This window comes from Pollicipes pollicipes, unplaced genomic scaffold (assembly GCF_011947565.3).
Source record: "Pollicipes pollicipes isolate AB1234 unplaced genomic scaffold, Ppol_2.1 Scaffold_6686;HRSCAF=7923_pilon_pilon_pilon, whole genome shotgun sequence".
NCBI lineage: Eukaryota > Metazoa > Arthropoda > Thecostraca > Pollicipedomorpha > Pollicipedidae > Pollicipes > Pollicipes pollicipes.
This window is the reverse complement of record NW_023596921.1, coordinates 24,238,472-24,254,359: the sequence shown is the minus strand read 5'-3', so window position 1 is coordinate 24,254,359 and position 15,888 is coordinate 24,238,472. Positions and strand designations below refer to the sequence as shown.

Sequence of the window (15,888 nt, the reverse complement as noted above, 5' to 3'; positions counted from 1 at the left end):
GGGTCAAACTGGGGACAGAGTTCCGCCGCCGATGTAGTGTATCCCAAAACAGCATGTTTTAGTGCTCCATACAGTACATGCACAATTCATAGCACACGCATAATGATCGTACTTCATTGTTATCAATATGAAACATACCTAAACTGGAAAAGGTTAAACGGGTATGCCTACGGCTTGGCATTGCGTAATTTTCGGTGACGTTTAATATAACAGTGTTACAAACCAACACAGGGAGAGGGGCGGGAAGTACAAATCCATCATAAACCGCGTTAATAGTTTATGGACTTTTCTGAGCATGGCTATTTACGACTATGTGACAAGCAAACGGCTCTACGGTAGGAAAGGCGCACCTTCGCTTGCGGTGTTACTGCTGGCCTCCGTGGCGCTTACCGTTGAACCACAATCGCCGAACTGATTTTCAGTCGGATTGGACTTGATCAGATTGGATTAAGTTGGACTTCAGTGGATTGACACCCCCTCCCCCCTTTCCTCACTTGAAAATTTCCGTGCTGCAGCTCACTACTCAAACAAAGTTGCGTGTCATTTTCAAAGATAGCTCGAAATACGTAGAAGCGTAGCTGCGGGTCAGGATCAAAAGTGGATCAAAAACAGGATCAAAGGTTGTTAAGAACATGTTGAGCTCTCGTCTGAATCGGTGCGCCCGGTTATATCTACTGACTTCAAACTAGGTCATGAGCTGACATGCAAATGAATCATTTTTTTTTGGACCAAATCAAGGCGTGAATTTGAGCGCTTTACCGCGCCGATTCCGTTCAGGCATTTGTTTGAATGTTTTCAACCAGTGTTGGTGAAATATCTTATTAAGATGTGGAAGACAAGACCGCTTCAAAATTTCCAAATTGCTTTCAAACTTCGTGCTAATCCCCGACATGACGGTGTTAGACACATGATGGTTGGTCATAGACCTGCTCATATCAAGAATTTCCGGTCTATGGAGACACGTTTTGCTTTAAAGTCTGACGCAATACGCGCAGTACAGACAGCTATTTCAGCATACGCTGAAATCATGTGAAAGAAGAAAGTAAATATAGTTTAAAGATATCTTGCAGCAAGCAAGGTACCAGCAGTGCTTCCATGTTCTCAAACATGCATATAACTATGTGGATGAATGCGTGATCTTTGTTTTATCCTGAAATGCAACGAAAGTGTGCAGCATAACCTTGAAGTAGTTATCCGTCTCGAGAAGCAGATTGCCTATCAAAAGCCCTTTGTGCGACTGATTTTTTGTTTTTGTTTCGTTTTAATATCATCACACAGCATATGCGTATGAATTGCGCAAGTAAAAAAACTACGCTGCATTACGACGATCAGTTTAGAAGCAGACCGCAAGAAAAAAACGCGGAGTATCGGCCACCTGCAATAGTCCTTTGCATATGCACGCTACTAAAAATCCATGACTTAACTTCGCTGATACCTGAATTCGTTCTAACTTTCTTCAGATCTCACACATTTGCTGCAAAGGAGCAGCCGTGCACCGAAGCTAGACTTCACTGTGTTGTTCTCAAAATATTCCCTATTTAAATCGTGCAGCTCATGCTTCATGAATTCGAACTCGCTGCCCGAGCGGCCCTCTGGGCCCGCCAGCTGCGGCGAGGGAAGCCCGCCGCGCGTGCGCCCGCCCCGATGCCTTAACCGGGCCCGACGCCGACGCCGCGCGGCAGACACTGCGGCGGCCGTGGCTGGGGCGGCCGCCACCGCGCCCCTCCGCCACGGCGTGCACGTGACCTCGGGGGTCATCGCCTGCACGGTGTGACGCTGGACAGCTGGTTACTGTGTGTCCAGGAGCTGTGGGTTAGAACAGCTGGTGAACCTCGTCGCGAAGCCGGGACGGGATTCAACATGTTTTGGCGTGAGCTTCTTGCTTGTGTGCTGCTCTGTCATGAAGGTGAGCTTCGTCTTCGATTTGTGCCATTCTCCAGAGCGAATAAGTGTATGATTTAGCATGTGCATTAAAGACTGATGTGCTCGAACTTACGATTGTGCGCTCGAATTATTTCAATGATTATTCGAATTATATCAACACGCACTTTCGAGTTGGTCATGGGTTCAGCACTTTCCAACCATTTTGTTTATCTTATGAACTGAGGCGCGACTGAGCACTTGCGATATTTTGAGGAGATACCAAGCCTTTAAATTGGTGTATGATAACATCGTGAGAAAATAGGGTAGTCATAAGATGCATTCCCCCAACCGTGTTCATGTTTCCATCGTTGTAAGCAAATACGAAAAGCAGCAGAGTAGGTTTTCGTGATATTTGTCGGTAGGCATACAACAAACAGATATTGTATTTGGAAGGTACAAAGGTTTGTTCTCCAATCAATATCCGGCGATCCCATGCCAATCCGAAACCCAGCCGTACAATTCATTCGTGCCATGCCCGCCCTGGTTGACGAATGTCCTTAGACACCACAGAGCATGAGACGCGTGCATTACGCTCGGGGGCTGATTGGACCTAATTTATGCGGGACGGTGTCACGATCGTCGCGGCCTGGAACTCAGATTCCCATGGCGTGCCGGCTCGGGGGCGGACGAGGCGCCCACGCTGTCCCGCGGGCGCCGGCCGCCAGTCCGCGGACCGCTCGCCGAGCGTGGCCGTGTTCCGCGGCCGCTGACCTGGCGGAGGTGGCAGGGGGGGGGGGGGGGGGGGGGCACTTCTCGCGTGCCTGCTACAGTCCGTTTTGGGAGAGCTCCAGCTTAGTCGATTGTTCTGTGCAGTATTTCGTGCAGAATGTTTCATCGTATTGCCACCTTTTTCTAGGCGGAGCCCGCCTTATTACCAGCTACCTGCTTCAAATGTTGTTTTGTACAATACAATGTGTGCACGACAATCTCCGAGTTGAACGGCGTGAAATTGACTTACGCAATCAGCGCAACTGAAAACCTCGTTGGACTTAGGCGACTGCATTTGCCTCTAAATGGACTGCTTAAATGTAACAACAAAGTCATTTTGCCTTGGTGACCCTGCAAAATTACAAGTGTCGTCTGATGCCTGTAAAATTACAGGTGTTACCTTATGCATGCAGAAGATAGTGGTGATGGTTATGGTGCTGTCGCATGCCGTGGAGGAAAATGGAGGAGCCGAATTTTGTTGCATTGAGCCCCTCGGTGCTTCTGCATCCCATTCTGGCGTGACCGACAAACCCGTTATGCTGCCAGAACTTAGGTCCCGTTGTGCTAACGGCTTGGTCTCCCAAACCAACTGTCTTGTCCTGTCTTTGTCCTGAGTACCAGTGTGCGTTCATGACATTGCCATGCCCTCCATGGCGTCGAATCTTGGTGTCAAATCCGTCAAAACTTGTAAACGTGGCGGCAAAACCTGTCAACGCCAAATCCGTCAAAGGGAGACCCAGCGCGATTTCGAAAGCTGTTTCTACTTTCTAAATATGCATGCTGTTCAGAATCCACGCGATGAGTATTCAATTCTACAAGAGGAATTGTTTATTTCATTACGCAAATGACGCATGTTTACTTAACGACCCGAATACCAAAAACCCCATTTCCCATCTAGTTGTCCGGGTTTCGCCAACGCATACAAGCTTTCGGTGTTGTTATTCGTAGTCGACAGAGCCGCCCGCGCACGGAAGTGATTGACTTTCTTTGTTGGATGATCGCCTTCCCCTTGACGTTTCTTGTCGGCCGTCGGGCGTTCATTACGGACGTGAATGGACGCTCATCTGCGAGAGCGGAGTTTCGCTCGCCGAACGCGCCAAGTGCCGTCGATACCGACTCCCCCCCCCCCCCCCGCCCAGACTCGTCCCCGGCTGAGATCGCCGACTCTCACTGAACACTAGATGGGTTCACGCGGCGCCACTGACTCTGATCCTGTGGTACTGCCCTGCCGTTTAGTGCGCTGTTTAGTGTAATGTGCCCGGGAAAACCGGATAGGGGAAGCTCATGCTTGTTTACATTGTTTCAGATGTAACAGCGAATTGGGATGATTGGTGGACCTACGAAGGAATATCAGGTCTGTGTCTTTCAGAGCGTAGATACCTTATTCCCGACAATGTTTGCTTCTTAACACAACCGAAGACATAAATGCTTCACAGCCAATAACGTGATATTTAATTTGTATGCATGACTATCACCAAACTTAGACCATTCATTGCGCGTTAAATGGATATTGTTCAGCCGGCCGATCTTTCTATGTGCAGTTAACGTTTACGTATTTATACCCCAATGCATACATATAAATATATAAAGTACGTTAGGATCGCATATCGGATGCCTGCATGACCACAAGTGCCATCTAGCTAGTTAATATTCAAACGGCCCACCATATGATGATCATCCCTTTTCTACACTCCTAACATAGCTTTGCCATCCACGTACTATTTGGAAAAGGTATATATTATTTGAGCTCACACCTTGAGCTTGTGAGGACCTGCCAGTGCTGTTTGAAGAGTCGTAACCGGTGAAACAAACTTTGCATAGACACCATTGATAAAACGCTAGATTACCTTAGCTAACAAATCCAACAGCAAATTGCATTAATCATGTCTACACTGTTCAATCATTGTCGCCGCCAGCCCCGTGGCACCCCGACTTTGCTTTACGAGTTCAGTCGCATCCGAAGCATACGGGGCGCTCGTCAGATCCGGGATCGCGCGGAATACCAAGCTATGCCGACAGTTTCAGGTCCAGCACACCAGCGCCCCATGGTTCCAGTGGTGGTGAACGCTGATAAAAGTTTCAGAGTGACCATATACCGCCATGACCAGTGGCGCGACGACGCCATTTCAACTGCGCCTGCTTACAAATGGGCCTTAGTCAGAAATTTATGAATGTAATACAGCGCAAACGCATCCTCCTCCGCGGGGCTTGGGATTCACCATATGCATGAGGCGATAGGAAAGGTTCTCGGTCTTACCTTTTTGGCTGAATATTGCACATTCGCCGCGGCGAATGCTCCCTAACGTTGACCAAGGCTGGGGAAATCTGATTTATCTCTCCAGAACCACTTCCGTGATTAATTTCTGCGTGCACCTTGCGCGACTGGTCAGTTGTCGATCGGGAAGAGGAGGGAGAGGAGCGGGTGGGATGGTAAGGGGAGGAGAGAGAGAGAGAGAGAGAGAGAGAGAGAGAGAGAGAGAGAGAGGAGAAAGAGAGAGAGAGGGAGAGATATGAGAGAGAAGACGAAAGAAAAGGAGAGAGGAGAAGAGAGAGAGCCTCGAAGGATAGCTTTTCTCTCTCTGAGAACGCGCTCCTCTGAGAGGAGAGGAGGAGAGAGAGAGAGAGAGAGAGGAGAGAGAGAGAGAGAGAGAGAGAGGAGCAGTATGAATTTTAGATATTTGATTGCAACATCCAACTGTATAATTCAACACCTGTACTAGATTGGCGAAAGTAAAGTACAATTATGTGACATGCCGGGATGAAAATACAAAGAATCAAGTACCAATTAATATCGTCGCTTAGTTATTAGCATCCGGCTATGTATGGCATTGGTCAACTTCAGATATTAAACGCCAGAACTCTGTGAATGGTTCCGAAGTCGCTGTTGCCTCGAGCTTGATTACGATATCCGACTTACTCAAAATATGAGGTAGGGATATTGACATAAATCGCGAACGATCCTCTTCGCAGCACAGCTCTTTTCTTCTCCCTTTTGTACTCCTGTCGTGTTTCCTTCACTAGTTGTCACACGCCACGTACCCAAATGGAGGTGTGGTGTTCTGGCTGGAGGCACGCCTGTTACGTCCAGCAGCGCTGACCGGTCCCCGATCGGGAGGCGTGTCAGGCTGGCGCCGCTCACGCGGTCGCCGACCGGTCCCGGTCCCGGGAGACGTGTTAGTCTGCCGCCGCTGACACGGTCGCCGACAGGTCCCGGTCCCGGGAGACGTGTCAGACTGCCGCCGCTGACACGGTCGCCGACAGGTCCCGCCTACTGGGGTGTGTTCAACCCGGACTGGCACTTCTGCGACCGCGGCCGCCAGCAGTCACCCATCAATATCGATCCGTACAAGCTGCTGTTCGACCCTCTGCTGCGCCCGCTGCACCTCGACAAAGTGCCGGTGGGTCAACCCAGACCCGGGCCGGAGGCGGCGGCCTCGCATGGCTTGAGACACCCTCAAATCTCGCCATGGGACCGATGGCCAGATCTGTCCGAAACCCCACTGTTTTGCAGTTTTTTTTTTACTTCTGTGGATGTTCCGTGATTTTGTCGCACGTCAAGAGAACCAAGACACACACACTGCTCATGGAGGAGAGAGAGGGGAAGCAACAACTTTTAATTGGCATACGCCTCGCGAATAGATCTCAAAAGATGATGATTTGGGAGAATGAGCGCCATGACACTTATATAACTACATGCGGTGCCCCAGGGTAGACTGTTAACAAATGCACGTCGAGGAGAGTTTTGTTGTCTCTTGCTGAAGCCATTAAGGCGCAGGGCGAACGCTGACCCCACAAATCGCTGGAAGGTCATGTACGCCGCGTCGGCCGCCATGTTCATGCAATACGGCGCGCCCGCTCACACGGCTCAGAGCGCCCAGGAGTGGTGCTGAGCGACCCTCCCGTGGTAAGACGGCGCGCGCTCACACGGCTAAGAGCGCCCAGGAGTGGTGCTGAGCGACCCTCCCGTAGTAAGACGGCGCGCGCTCACACGGCTAAGAGCGCCCAGGAGTGGTGCTGAGCCACCCTCCCGTGGTAAGACGGCGCGCGCTCACACAGCTACAGGGGGCACAGGAGTGGTGCCGAGCGACCCTCCCGTGTTACGACGGCGAGCGCTCACACGGGTACAGAGGACACAGGAGTGGTAATGATCGACCCTTCCGTGGTACTGGGACAACAAGATATGGCCGCACAGCTTCCCTGGGCTGGATCACACTGAAACATTTATGGGGCATCCTTAAGTGCGCCTCAGCGAGATCGACTCCTGCAAGAGCATTTTTGGAGGGGCTTCAGAGGCGAATGGGTAGTGGACGAGCATCTCGCCCTCTTCTCTTCAAGTTGGCGGATGGCAAGCCAAACTGGATTACAAAGCATCGGACGTGAAATGTGGGGCACAACAATATGTTATTAAAAGCTGTCACACGAACACGAAATGTTTCACAGATGATGGAGGGATGAGAAAGATCATTTAAAACACCGTTCAGACGACACGTATTGCGTTGAACCGCGAGTGCGAAGGGACGCGCGGAAGGAAATCTCGCTATCTATCGTCGAGTAATATTAGCATCATTTACAACCAGCCGCTGACAGGTCAGGCTAACACTGGGGCTTACAAGCTTAGAATATCTTATTCATAATAGAGCCGGCTTCCGTCACGTAATTTATCACATCATCAAAGCGTCCGGCCATAATGAGGAGGCATTGCATCTTTGTTCCATCAGACGGCCAGGCGCGTGATGTTATAAGCAGAAATCTGCAACTAGGGGCAGTTGAGTATGTTGATATATTTTTTCTTAAAAAGACCACGTTTTTCTCATACATTCCCCGCTCTTGCAACGATGGCCCGAAGACGTTATTGCCTTTTGCTCCAGACGTTATTGTTTGTCGTTATCGCCGTCACGCGTGGGCTTGCACGCGCCGCGGGGTTCCTGCAGCCAGCGTCAGCCGAGTGGCCGGGCAGGGGTAGTCAGGCCGGGTGGCTGAGCGGAGGTAGCCGGCCGCGTGGCCGGGCTGGAGTAGCCGGCCGTGAGCTGGGCGTGAGCCGGTCACCGCTGCGTCGGCAGACCCGCGGTCGCCTGAACAACACGGGCCGGCTGCTGATGTACCGCACCGAGGAGGGCGACGGCTGGCCGCCGCTTAACATCACCGGCGGCCCGCTGCTCTACACGTACCGGCTGGCCGAGATCCACATCCACTTCGGCACCAACAACCGCACCGGCTCGGAGCACAAGATCCACGGCTACACCTTCCCGGCCGAGGTGAGAGGCGGAGACGGAGGCCCGGGACGAGCCGAACGGGTGGGACTCGGCTGGAGGAAAGCGGGCGCGTCCGCATGGCGATAAGGCGAACATGGGAACATTGGTGGTGAAAAAGGTAATCTAAGTTGAAAAGAAAATGGGAGAAAAAGGGGAGAGTTGTGGGCTGATACTGCCATAAAAAGGGGAGGGGGAGAGGTATGTTGGGAATCGATCGCGCCCCACTGCAGTGATGAGTGTTGGCTGCGACCGTACGCCGTCTGTTCGACCCGCGCAGCAATACAGCGCTGACCAGCCGCCGATATGCCTGTTCCAGCTGCAGCTGTACGGCTTCAACTCCGAGCTCTACAAGACTATGGCGGAAGCCCTGCACCGACCGCAGGGCATTGTAGCGATCTCCATCATGGTGCAGGTAACTTGGACGGGTTGGCGAAAGGGGACGCGGAAGGGGACGATACACGGGGTCAGGCGGCCGGGGAGCCGCGATTAGGTAGAAGGAGACGACACACGGGGTCAGGCGGCCGGGGAACCGCCATTGGCACAGGGGTGCGTCAGCTGGACCACCCACACACAGCGGAAGGGCACCGCACTAGTCAACCAGATCACCGCACTCTGGAGGTCTGCTCCGTAGGTGCTCTGCATCGTGCGCTCGGTTTGTGAGGCTCTGCTCAGCAGATGCAAGTGTCGTCACGAACCGAGCCTGGCGGTGGAGTCCAGCCCGGCTCCGGTCCCATCGCCAAAGTTCCAAACGAACTGAGCTCGTCACGAACCGAGCCTGGCGGTGGAGTCCAGCCCGGCTCCGGTCCCGTCGCCAAAGTTCCAAACGAACTGAGCTCGTCACGAACCGAGCCTGGCGGTGGAGTCCAGCCCGGCTCCAGTTCCGTCGCCATAGTTCCAAACGAACTGAGCTCGTCACGAACCGAGCCTGGCGGTGGAGTCCAGCCTGGCTCCGGTCCCGTCGCCATAATTCCAAACGAACTGAGCTCGTCACGAACCGAGCCTGGCGGTGGAGTCTAGCCCGGCTCCGGTCCCGTCGCCATAGTTCCAAACGAACTGAGCTCGTCACGAACCGAGCCTGACGGTGGAGTCCAGCTCGGCTCCAGTTCCGTCGCCATAGTTCCAAACGAACTGAGCTCGTCACGAACCGAGCCTGGCGGTGGAGTCCAGCCCGGCTCCAGTTCCGTCGCCATAGTTCCAAACGAACTGAGCTCGTCACGAACCGAGCCTGGCGGTGGAGTCCAGCCCGGCTCCGGTCCCGTCGCCATAGTTCCAAACGAACTGAGCTCGTCACGAACCGAGCCTGGCGGTGGAGTCCAGCCCGGCTCCGGTCCCATCGCCAAAGTTCCAAACGAACTGAGCTCGTCACGAACCGAGCCTGACGGTGGAGTCCAGCCCGGCTCCGGTCCCATCGCCATAGTTCCAAATGAACTGAGTCTCTGAATCGCCACGCCGGGCCTGTAAATGCATCGTTAGCTGTGGTGCAGATGCGTTAATTCGGAACGAGCGATAAATTCTATTTTATTTTATTGTGATGGATTTCATTGTCGGCCAAAAACGTCCCATGGCAGTTCGAGAGAACTCGAAAAGTTGGTTGGTCGCCTTTTGCAATTCACGTTCTTACACACAAGAGCAAGACAGCATTACTATCTGTTCATCATTTACACAATCTCCGCGGTTTACTTTCCTTGGTGTTGGAGCTTATTTAATATGCCCTTAAAAATCGCAAATCACAGTTCACAATCGTATTTCCAACCCATTGTCAACTGCGCCGGCGTCATGCATTGCATTGGGCGCGAAACAGTGGTGACTGGAATGTCTAAAGTCACCAGAGTCTTAAAAGTCTGGCACATCAGCATCGATCACTGTTGGCCAATTAAACTGAAACAAAGTGATAGATCGACCCTTCTGCTGGAGTTCTAAATCCACTGGCATTTACCGGGATTCAAAACGACGGAGAACCGGTGAAAGCCCAGTCGAGTTAGCTGTCATTTCGACGGACCAAAAAGACGGAACACTGTGTCAGATACGGCGCGGACAATCAGGACAACACCAATGCATATTTCGGAGAACTATTCTTTTACAAATTGATATCGGAGCGTGCAACACAGCGTTAAGTAAATGGTGCCACGGCCATAACTGCTGTGAACAATCAGAATAATCTAGAAACCGGTAGCATGACATCCGGTAAGAGGTTTGAGGATTCTTTTGTTATCGACCATGGCTTCACCGGCCCATGGCCGCATAAATCTTTCAGCAAAATGAATTGTATAAATTTGCTTCTGCCTTACGACCATCACACAGTTGAAGGGTGGCGTGTTGCTGTCGCGCACATATGTGTGGAATTCCCACGCGTCACCGTGTTGAATCATGACAAGGGTTCAGCACCACCAGTATGCCAGTTGACTGAGCTTCGCAATGTCTTTGCGGGCAACACCGGCGCTATGGTTTTAACTGTCATGTCACACGTCCTGTTGGATTCCACCATCGCCGCCCAGGACCAGCAATAGGGCACATCACTTGGGACCTCATGGAAGCACCGTCCGGCGTGATTTCGGGCTGCCCACTTGTCAGGGGTTTGACGAAGTTACACCATTGCGCGATATTTCTTAATTCAGGCCGAACTGACCGACTTAAGCAAGCATCCCTATTCCAGATAGGCAAGACTACCCATAAGGAACTGGAGAAGATCACAGGATGTCTGCACCAGGTTCAGTACAAAGGTATCTTTATGCTCTCTGGACCAAAAACGTGATATTTTCAAACCCGTGGGGGTCCGTTCGCTGTTCTGATCTTGGTCGTAGCGGTGCGATTATCTAACGACTTTAACCTGGTCACACGTCCGATGTATAGCTGAGTCCGTATCCGACTGTCCTAACAGCCAGTTACACAGTCGAAACTGTGTCTGACGGTCTCTCTCTCTCTCTCTCTCTCTCTCTCTCTCTCTCTCTCTCTCTCTCTCTCTCTCTCTCTCTCTCTCTCTCTCTCTCTCTCTCTCTCTCTCTCTCTCTCTCTCTCTCTCTCTCTCTCTCTCTCTCTCTCTCTCTCTCTCTCTCTCTCTCTCTCTCTCTCTCTCTCTCTCTCTCTCTCTCTCTCTCTCTCTCTCTCTCTCTCGCGCGCGCGCACGTGTGTGTGTACGTGTGTGACTATGGCTGAGCCTATGCACGGAAAAGTTCACTTCCGGAGCCGACCTCTCATCTGACCACATGCCCTGTCGGCATGATAAAGCTGAATCCATACCTAACCAACCGACCTGACGGTAAAGTATAGCTGAATCCATAGCTGACCGACTGGCGTTGCCGGTATAGTATGGCCTAATCTATAGCGAACCGACTGGCCTGTCGGTATAGTATAGCTAAATCCATAGCTAACTGACTGACCTGCTGGCGCAGTATAGCTGAATCCATAGCTAACCAACCGACCTGTCGGTAAAGTATAGCTGAATCCATAGCTAAGTGACTGACCTGCTGGCATAGTATGGCTGAATCCATAGCTAACCGATTGACCTGCTGGCGTAGCATAGCTGAATCCATAGCTGATCGCCTACCCTGGCCGTAGGTTTGCTTGCATCGACCTTGTGCTGTCTGCACCTGAGTCCGGGCCTGCCCTTGTGCTGTCTGCACCTGAGTCCGGACCTACTCTTGTGCTGTCTGCACCTGAGTCCGGACCTGCCCTTGTGCTGTCTGCAGTTGAGTCCGGACCTGCTCTTGTGCTGTCTGCGCCTGAGTCCGGACCTGCCCTTGTGCTGTCTGCAGCTGAGTCCAGACCTACCATTGTGCTGCCTGCAGTTGAGTCCGGACCTGCCCTTGTGCTGTCTGCACCTGAGTCCGGACCTGCCCCTTTGTCCCTCCGTGGCCGAATCTGGACGTAACCTTGCCTTCCGCCTGAGACAAAAGTGATGCATGTGACCGCCTGCGCCGTCCGGCGGCAGGCTCCACGTGCCCCATCGAGGGCTTGTCGGTGCGAGGCCTGCTGCCCCAGACGGAGCACTACATCACATACGAGGGCTCAACCACGCTCCCCGGCTGCTGGGAGACCGCCACCTGGATTCTCAGCAACAAGCCCATCTACGTGACGCCACATGAGGTACGCGGCCTCGTCCTCAATGATCAGCCTCTGCCACATGTCGTTCTCGCGGGCGACAGATGGACTTAAGGCTCGTGACGAGCTTGTTTGTGTTGTTGCGATACCCAAAAACTTATTCCAGAATCGTTGTGGTGTTTTGACGCGAGTGAACACATTGCGCCGCGGTTCAAAAATTATTCGAATTGGAAAACACACACACACACACACACACACACACACACACACACACACACACACACACACACACACACACACACACACACACACACACACACACACACACACACACACACACACACACACACACACACACACACACACACACAATATATATATATATATATATATATATATATATATGTATGTAATAGACGCATATATACCAATCAAGTTGTATCAACTGTAAGGTGCAGCCCTAGGCCTAGGGTATTAAATGTACTGTTTTTGTTAGTATTTTGTGTTGCACCAATTTGCATCCACAAGTGATGCAAGTTTTAACGAAATGCGTCGAGGACGCAAGAAATGCGTTAAAGGAATGCATGAACATGTTAATGCGTAGTGTAGTGCCTGTGAAAAGCATGTGCGGGCACAGTTTAACGATCTAAATGTTTGCAGCTTCGCATCATGCAAGGTCTAGTTCAGGGCTCTAAAGATGAGACAAAAGGACTGCTGGGAAACAACATGCGACCGCTGCAGCCGGTACACCACAGGACTGTGCGCACCAACGTCAACTTCTCCAATGCTGGACAGGTCAGCAATGCATATCAAGTACTAGATGCCCTCGCGGATACCACACGGCCATTCAAATTGATATCACAAGTGCTTGAGGGTTGGCTTCGCTAGGCAACGCAGCCGACTCCTTGGCATAAAAAGCTCTTCACGATGCGTAAATGTGGAATTATAAGCCTATAGCCAAAGGTGATCTATGAGCGGGACAGGGCAAGCTGCGTGAAATGATATGGTGGCGAATAGAGGAAAGTGATCGGCGTGACAAATACATATTGACCGCTTCCCTGCACGAGACACGTGAAAGGTCCCACCACAAATCTAGCACCACACGATTTCTCGTTCCATTCTCCACCAATATCAGCGCGGTTTCAAACAGCTGCTCGGCTGTTTCGCGCTGTTCACGTATTCCCGCCACCCGTGCAAAACCAACAGACACTATACCTTGCAGCATGTGACGCGTGCAGCCTGCCGGCCGCACCCTCACGGAGCTTGACATAGCACGCTGTCACGTGCACACTGGTATCGTATTCAAGTTAATAGCACCATTCAGCAACCCGCCGTTCGGCTCAGGCACAACGCGACATAAAATGAGACGGACGGACGGACGGACAGGCGGATGGGCGGACGGATCCTAGAAAATCATATAAAGATAAAGGATGGCAAGTCAGTCGCTTCTGGCCGTCCAAGTTACAGTTTTAGTTGCTAGGGTGTTGACACAGCACATTGTAAAATACACTTTCCTTTTCAGAAACTGTGTCCGTCCATGCAACATCAGATGTTCTACAAAGGTACGGATGACCGGGCGGGAAATCGCTACTTTCTTGATAGCGCCGTCGAAGAGCATGAGCAACTGTAGTTATGAGATGCGCTCAGTGCAGATTAATGAATAAGGTCGTTCTCAAGATTGTGAGCAGCCAGTGCATGAAGCATGATCTAAAAGCGACTCATGCAAAATTTTAATAACGCTTGTTTTGCAAAGTAACAAAACAACACAACTCCAATAAAATAATATATTGCGTACATGCTGTCCCATACTAATCATGCCGTGCCTGCATACACCTAAGCAGGCAAAGTGTGGCTCATTCGTAAGCTGTAGAGTAGAATGTTTAAAAGCTACGAAGAGGACGGTGTGCGGCTGTGCTAATGTTTTCCTCGCGTTTGCAGCCAATTGGCCAGGTCGGTGACCTGCGCACCGACGACAGCCGCGGCCTCGGAGCGGAGCCATGCGGGTCTTAGATGCGAACTCAACAGCGGCGAGTTATTTTGTCCCAGGTGTATTGAATGCACTGTGCTGTTCATATCATGGAGCGTTGTGGCAGGTATTGCCTTTTTGTAGCAATAAATGTGCGTAAGTGTGAGACAGTTGATGTGGCTGTGTGTGCAGTGTTACTTGAAACACTTGTGCGGCCGTTGATGTTGCTGTGTGTGCTAGACGATTGAAAACATGTATACGGCGTCCCGAAACCTTGAGTTTCATTTCCAGTAATGCTAAATAACCAGGAAACCAGCTTCTACAATGTCTCTTTAAATTACCGAGTCATCGGTTTCAAAAAGGTGTCAAAGGATATCACTGTCCGACATTCTCATAATTTAGCCGTGTGCCATGTTATCACAACAGTTGCGGGGTGTACTTTAACAAAATGCTATTGTTTCCGTGTCTGGAAGAATAATATGGATAAAGTTGGTTGTATTCTGTGGTTTGAAGAGTGCTTCGCATGAAAACTACAATCAATCTGTGAAAAAACAGCAGTTGAGAGCTGCGGGTGATGAAGCAGTGACTGATATTTGTGGATGACATGTGCAGCATTGCATCATCATCATCATCATCATCATCGAAAGTCAAAAAAGGCATATTATTTAGCATGTTCAGCGTTAGCGTTTTGTACTTAATTAATCTATGTCTCACCAGTTATGTTTACTTTCAATTATGCACTGCTATTTCAATGCAGTTGCTTGGCACGGTGAGGGATACCGGTCCTAGATCATTCGTGCTGAGCTGTACGACCCTACATAAAAACTCATTCATTGTTAGTCAAGTAGCTGAAGTACCCTGTCAAAAGTTCAACATTAAGCCAGCATTGATGCATGTATATACGGTAAAGTACTACGACTTACCCGCAGTATTGTACTACCGCAAAATCAAAACCAGGGCTCTTCTCTCAGTGAATGAACCAAGGATACCCAAACATGAGCTTTGTAGCTTGAATTTGAAGTAGTTTACTTCGCCATTCGACAACGCAAAATCTAAAAGAAAAAACATGAGCAAGCTTAAGTCTAATGAAATGAATCACTTCCTTGACTAATGTTGCTTGCTGTTCTCATGGACACGACGAAAGCTGAGGCGGCGCGTGAGGGATGGGTGAGGGAGGATACGCCATGGTGAGAGTCAGGACCGCATGCTGGGTAAACTACTGGAACTGCTAAGCATCATATGAATATCATACGAAAAATTAAGCCTTCCACGGCCACCACGTGAGTCAGCTAGAGCCAGAGCCAGCGACGGAACTTTACCGAAGGATGTATCTGTAAGATACGTGCTGAAGGTGCTTATCCGATATAATTACTCTGAACAATATGTCGGGATGGGCCGTCACCACGAAGACTGCATTTTTTGGAAGGAGCAAATGAACCTTGGGATTTTTTTGCCATGTTATTTGAAGCACTATTCCACATTTGACTAAATCTCTCACTGATCAGAAATAGCATTCCACTGACACTTATTTTATCCTCGTTCAAGCCCCATTATACAAAAGGCTAACTGGTTGCATCTTTTTGTTGCTTTTTCCAAACGCAAGATTAAAGCAGCCTAAAACTGCGGTGAAATCTGAGTTTGTGGTGGGCTAATTGAGTCGATACTTGGAATCGATCATGTTGTTGAGACTCTCCCACACTATAAAGTCCTGAAAGGCCCTGGATCGGGGAAAGGAGCACGCACGCTGGCATGGCTGAATCACAGGTTTGGTGCTGTGTTATTCTACACAGAGGCGACGCCAGGATTAGTGACGGAAGCCTCTCCTGTGGGATTTTAGGTTTGAGTGGGAGCCATGCAGTAGGCAGTGGATGAAATCGTTGTTTTTATGAAGTTCATGCGATAAGCTCGAGCCTCATGGATGGTGTCAGTTCACTGCATGCACATTACATGCGCATTCAACATTGACTGGGGCCTCAATTACAGCTTTCCACCAAGTACCAA

The 15,888-nt window shown here is 50.6% G+C and overlaps 1 protein-coding gene across 1 annotated transcript; it reads left to right on the top strand.

Moving 5' to 3' along the window:
- The first annotated feature begins 1,705 nt into the window (after window positions 1-1,705).
- On the top strand, window positions 1,706-14,364 carry CARPA (Carbonic anhydrase-related protein A). The gene is made up of 10 exons (XM_037231309.1): window positions 1,706-1,906; window positions 3,938-3,985; window positions 5,893-6,029; window positions 7,692-7,886; window positions 8,200-8,295; window positions 10,537-10,603; window positions 11,812-11,966; window positions 12,582-12,716; window positions 13,444-13,483; window positions 13,860-14,364. Exons 1-10 carry the CDS (start codon window positions 1,861-1,863, stop codon window positions 13,877-13,879), a joined length of 939 nt encoding a protein of 312 aa, XP_037087204.1. The 5' UTR covers window positions 1,706-1,860; the 3' UTR covers window positions 13,880-14,364.
- Window positions 14,365-15,888: the final 1,524 nt, after the last annotated feature.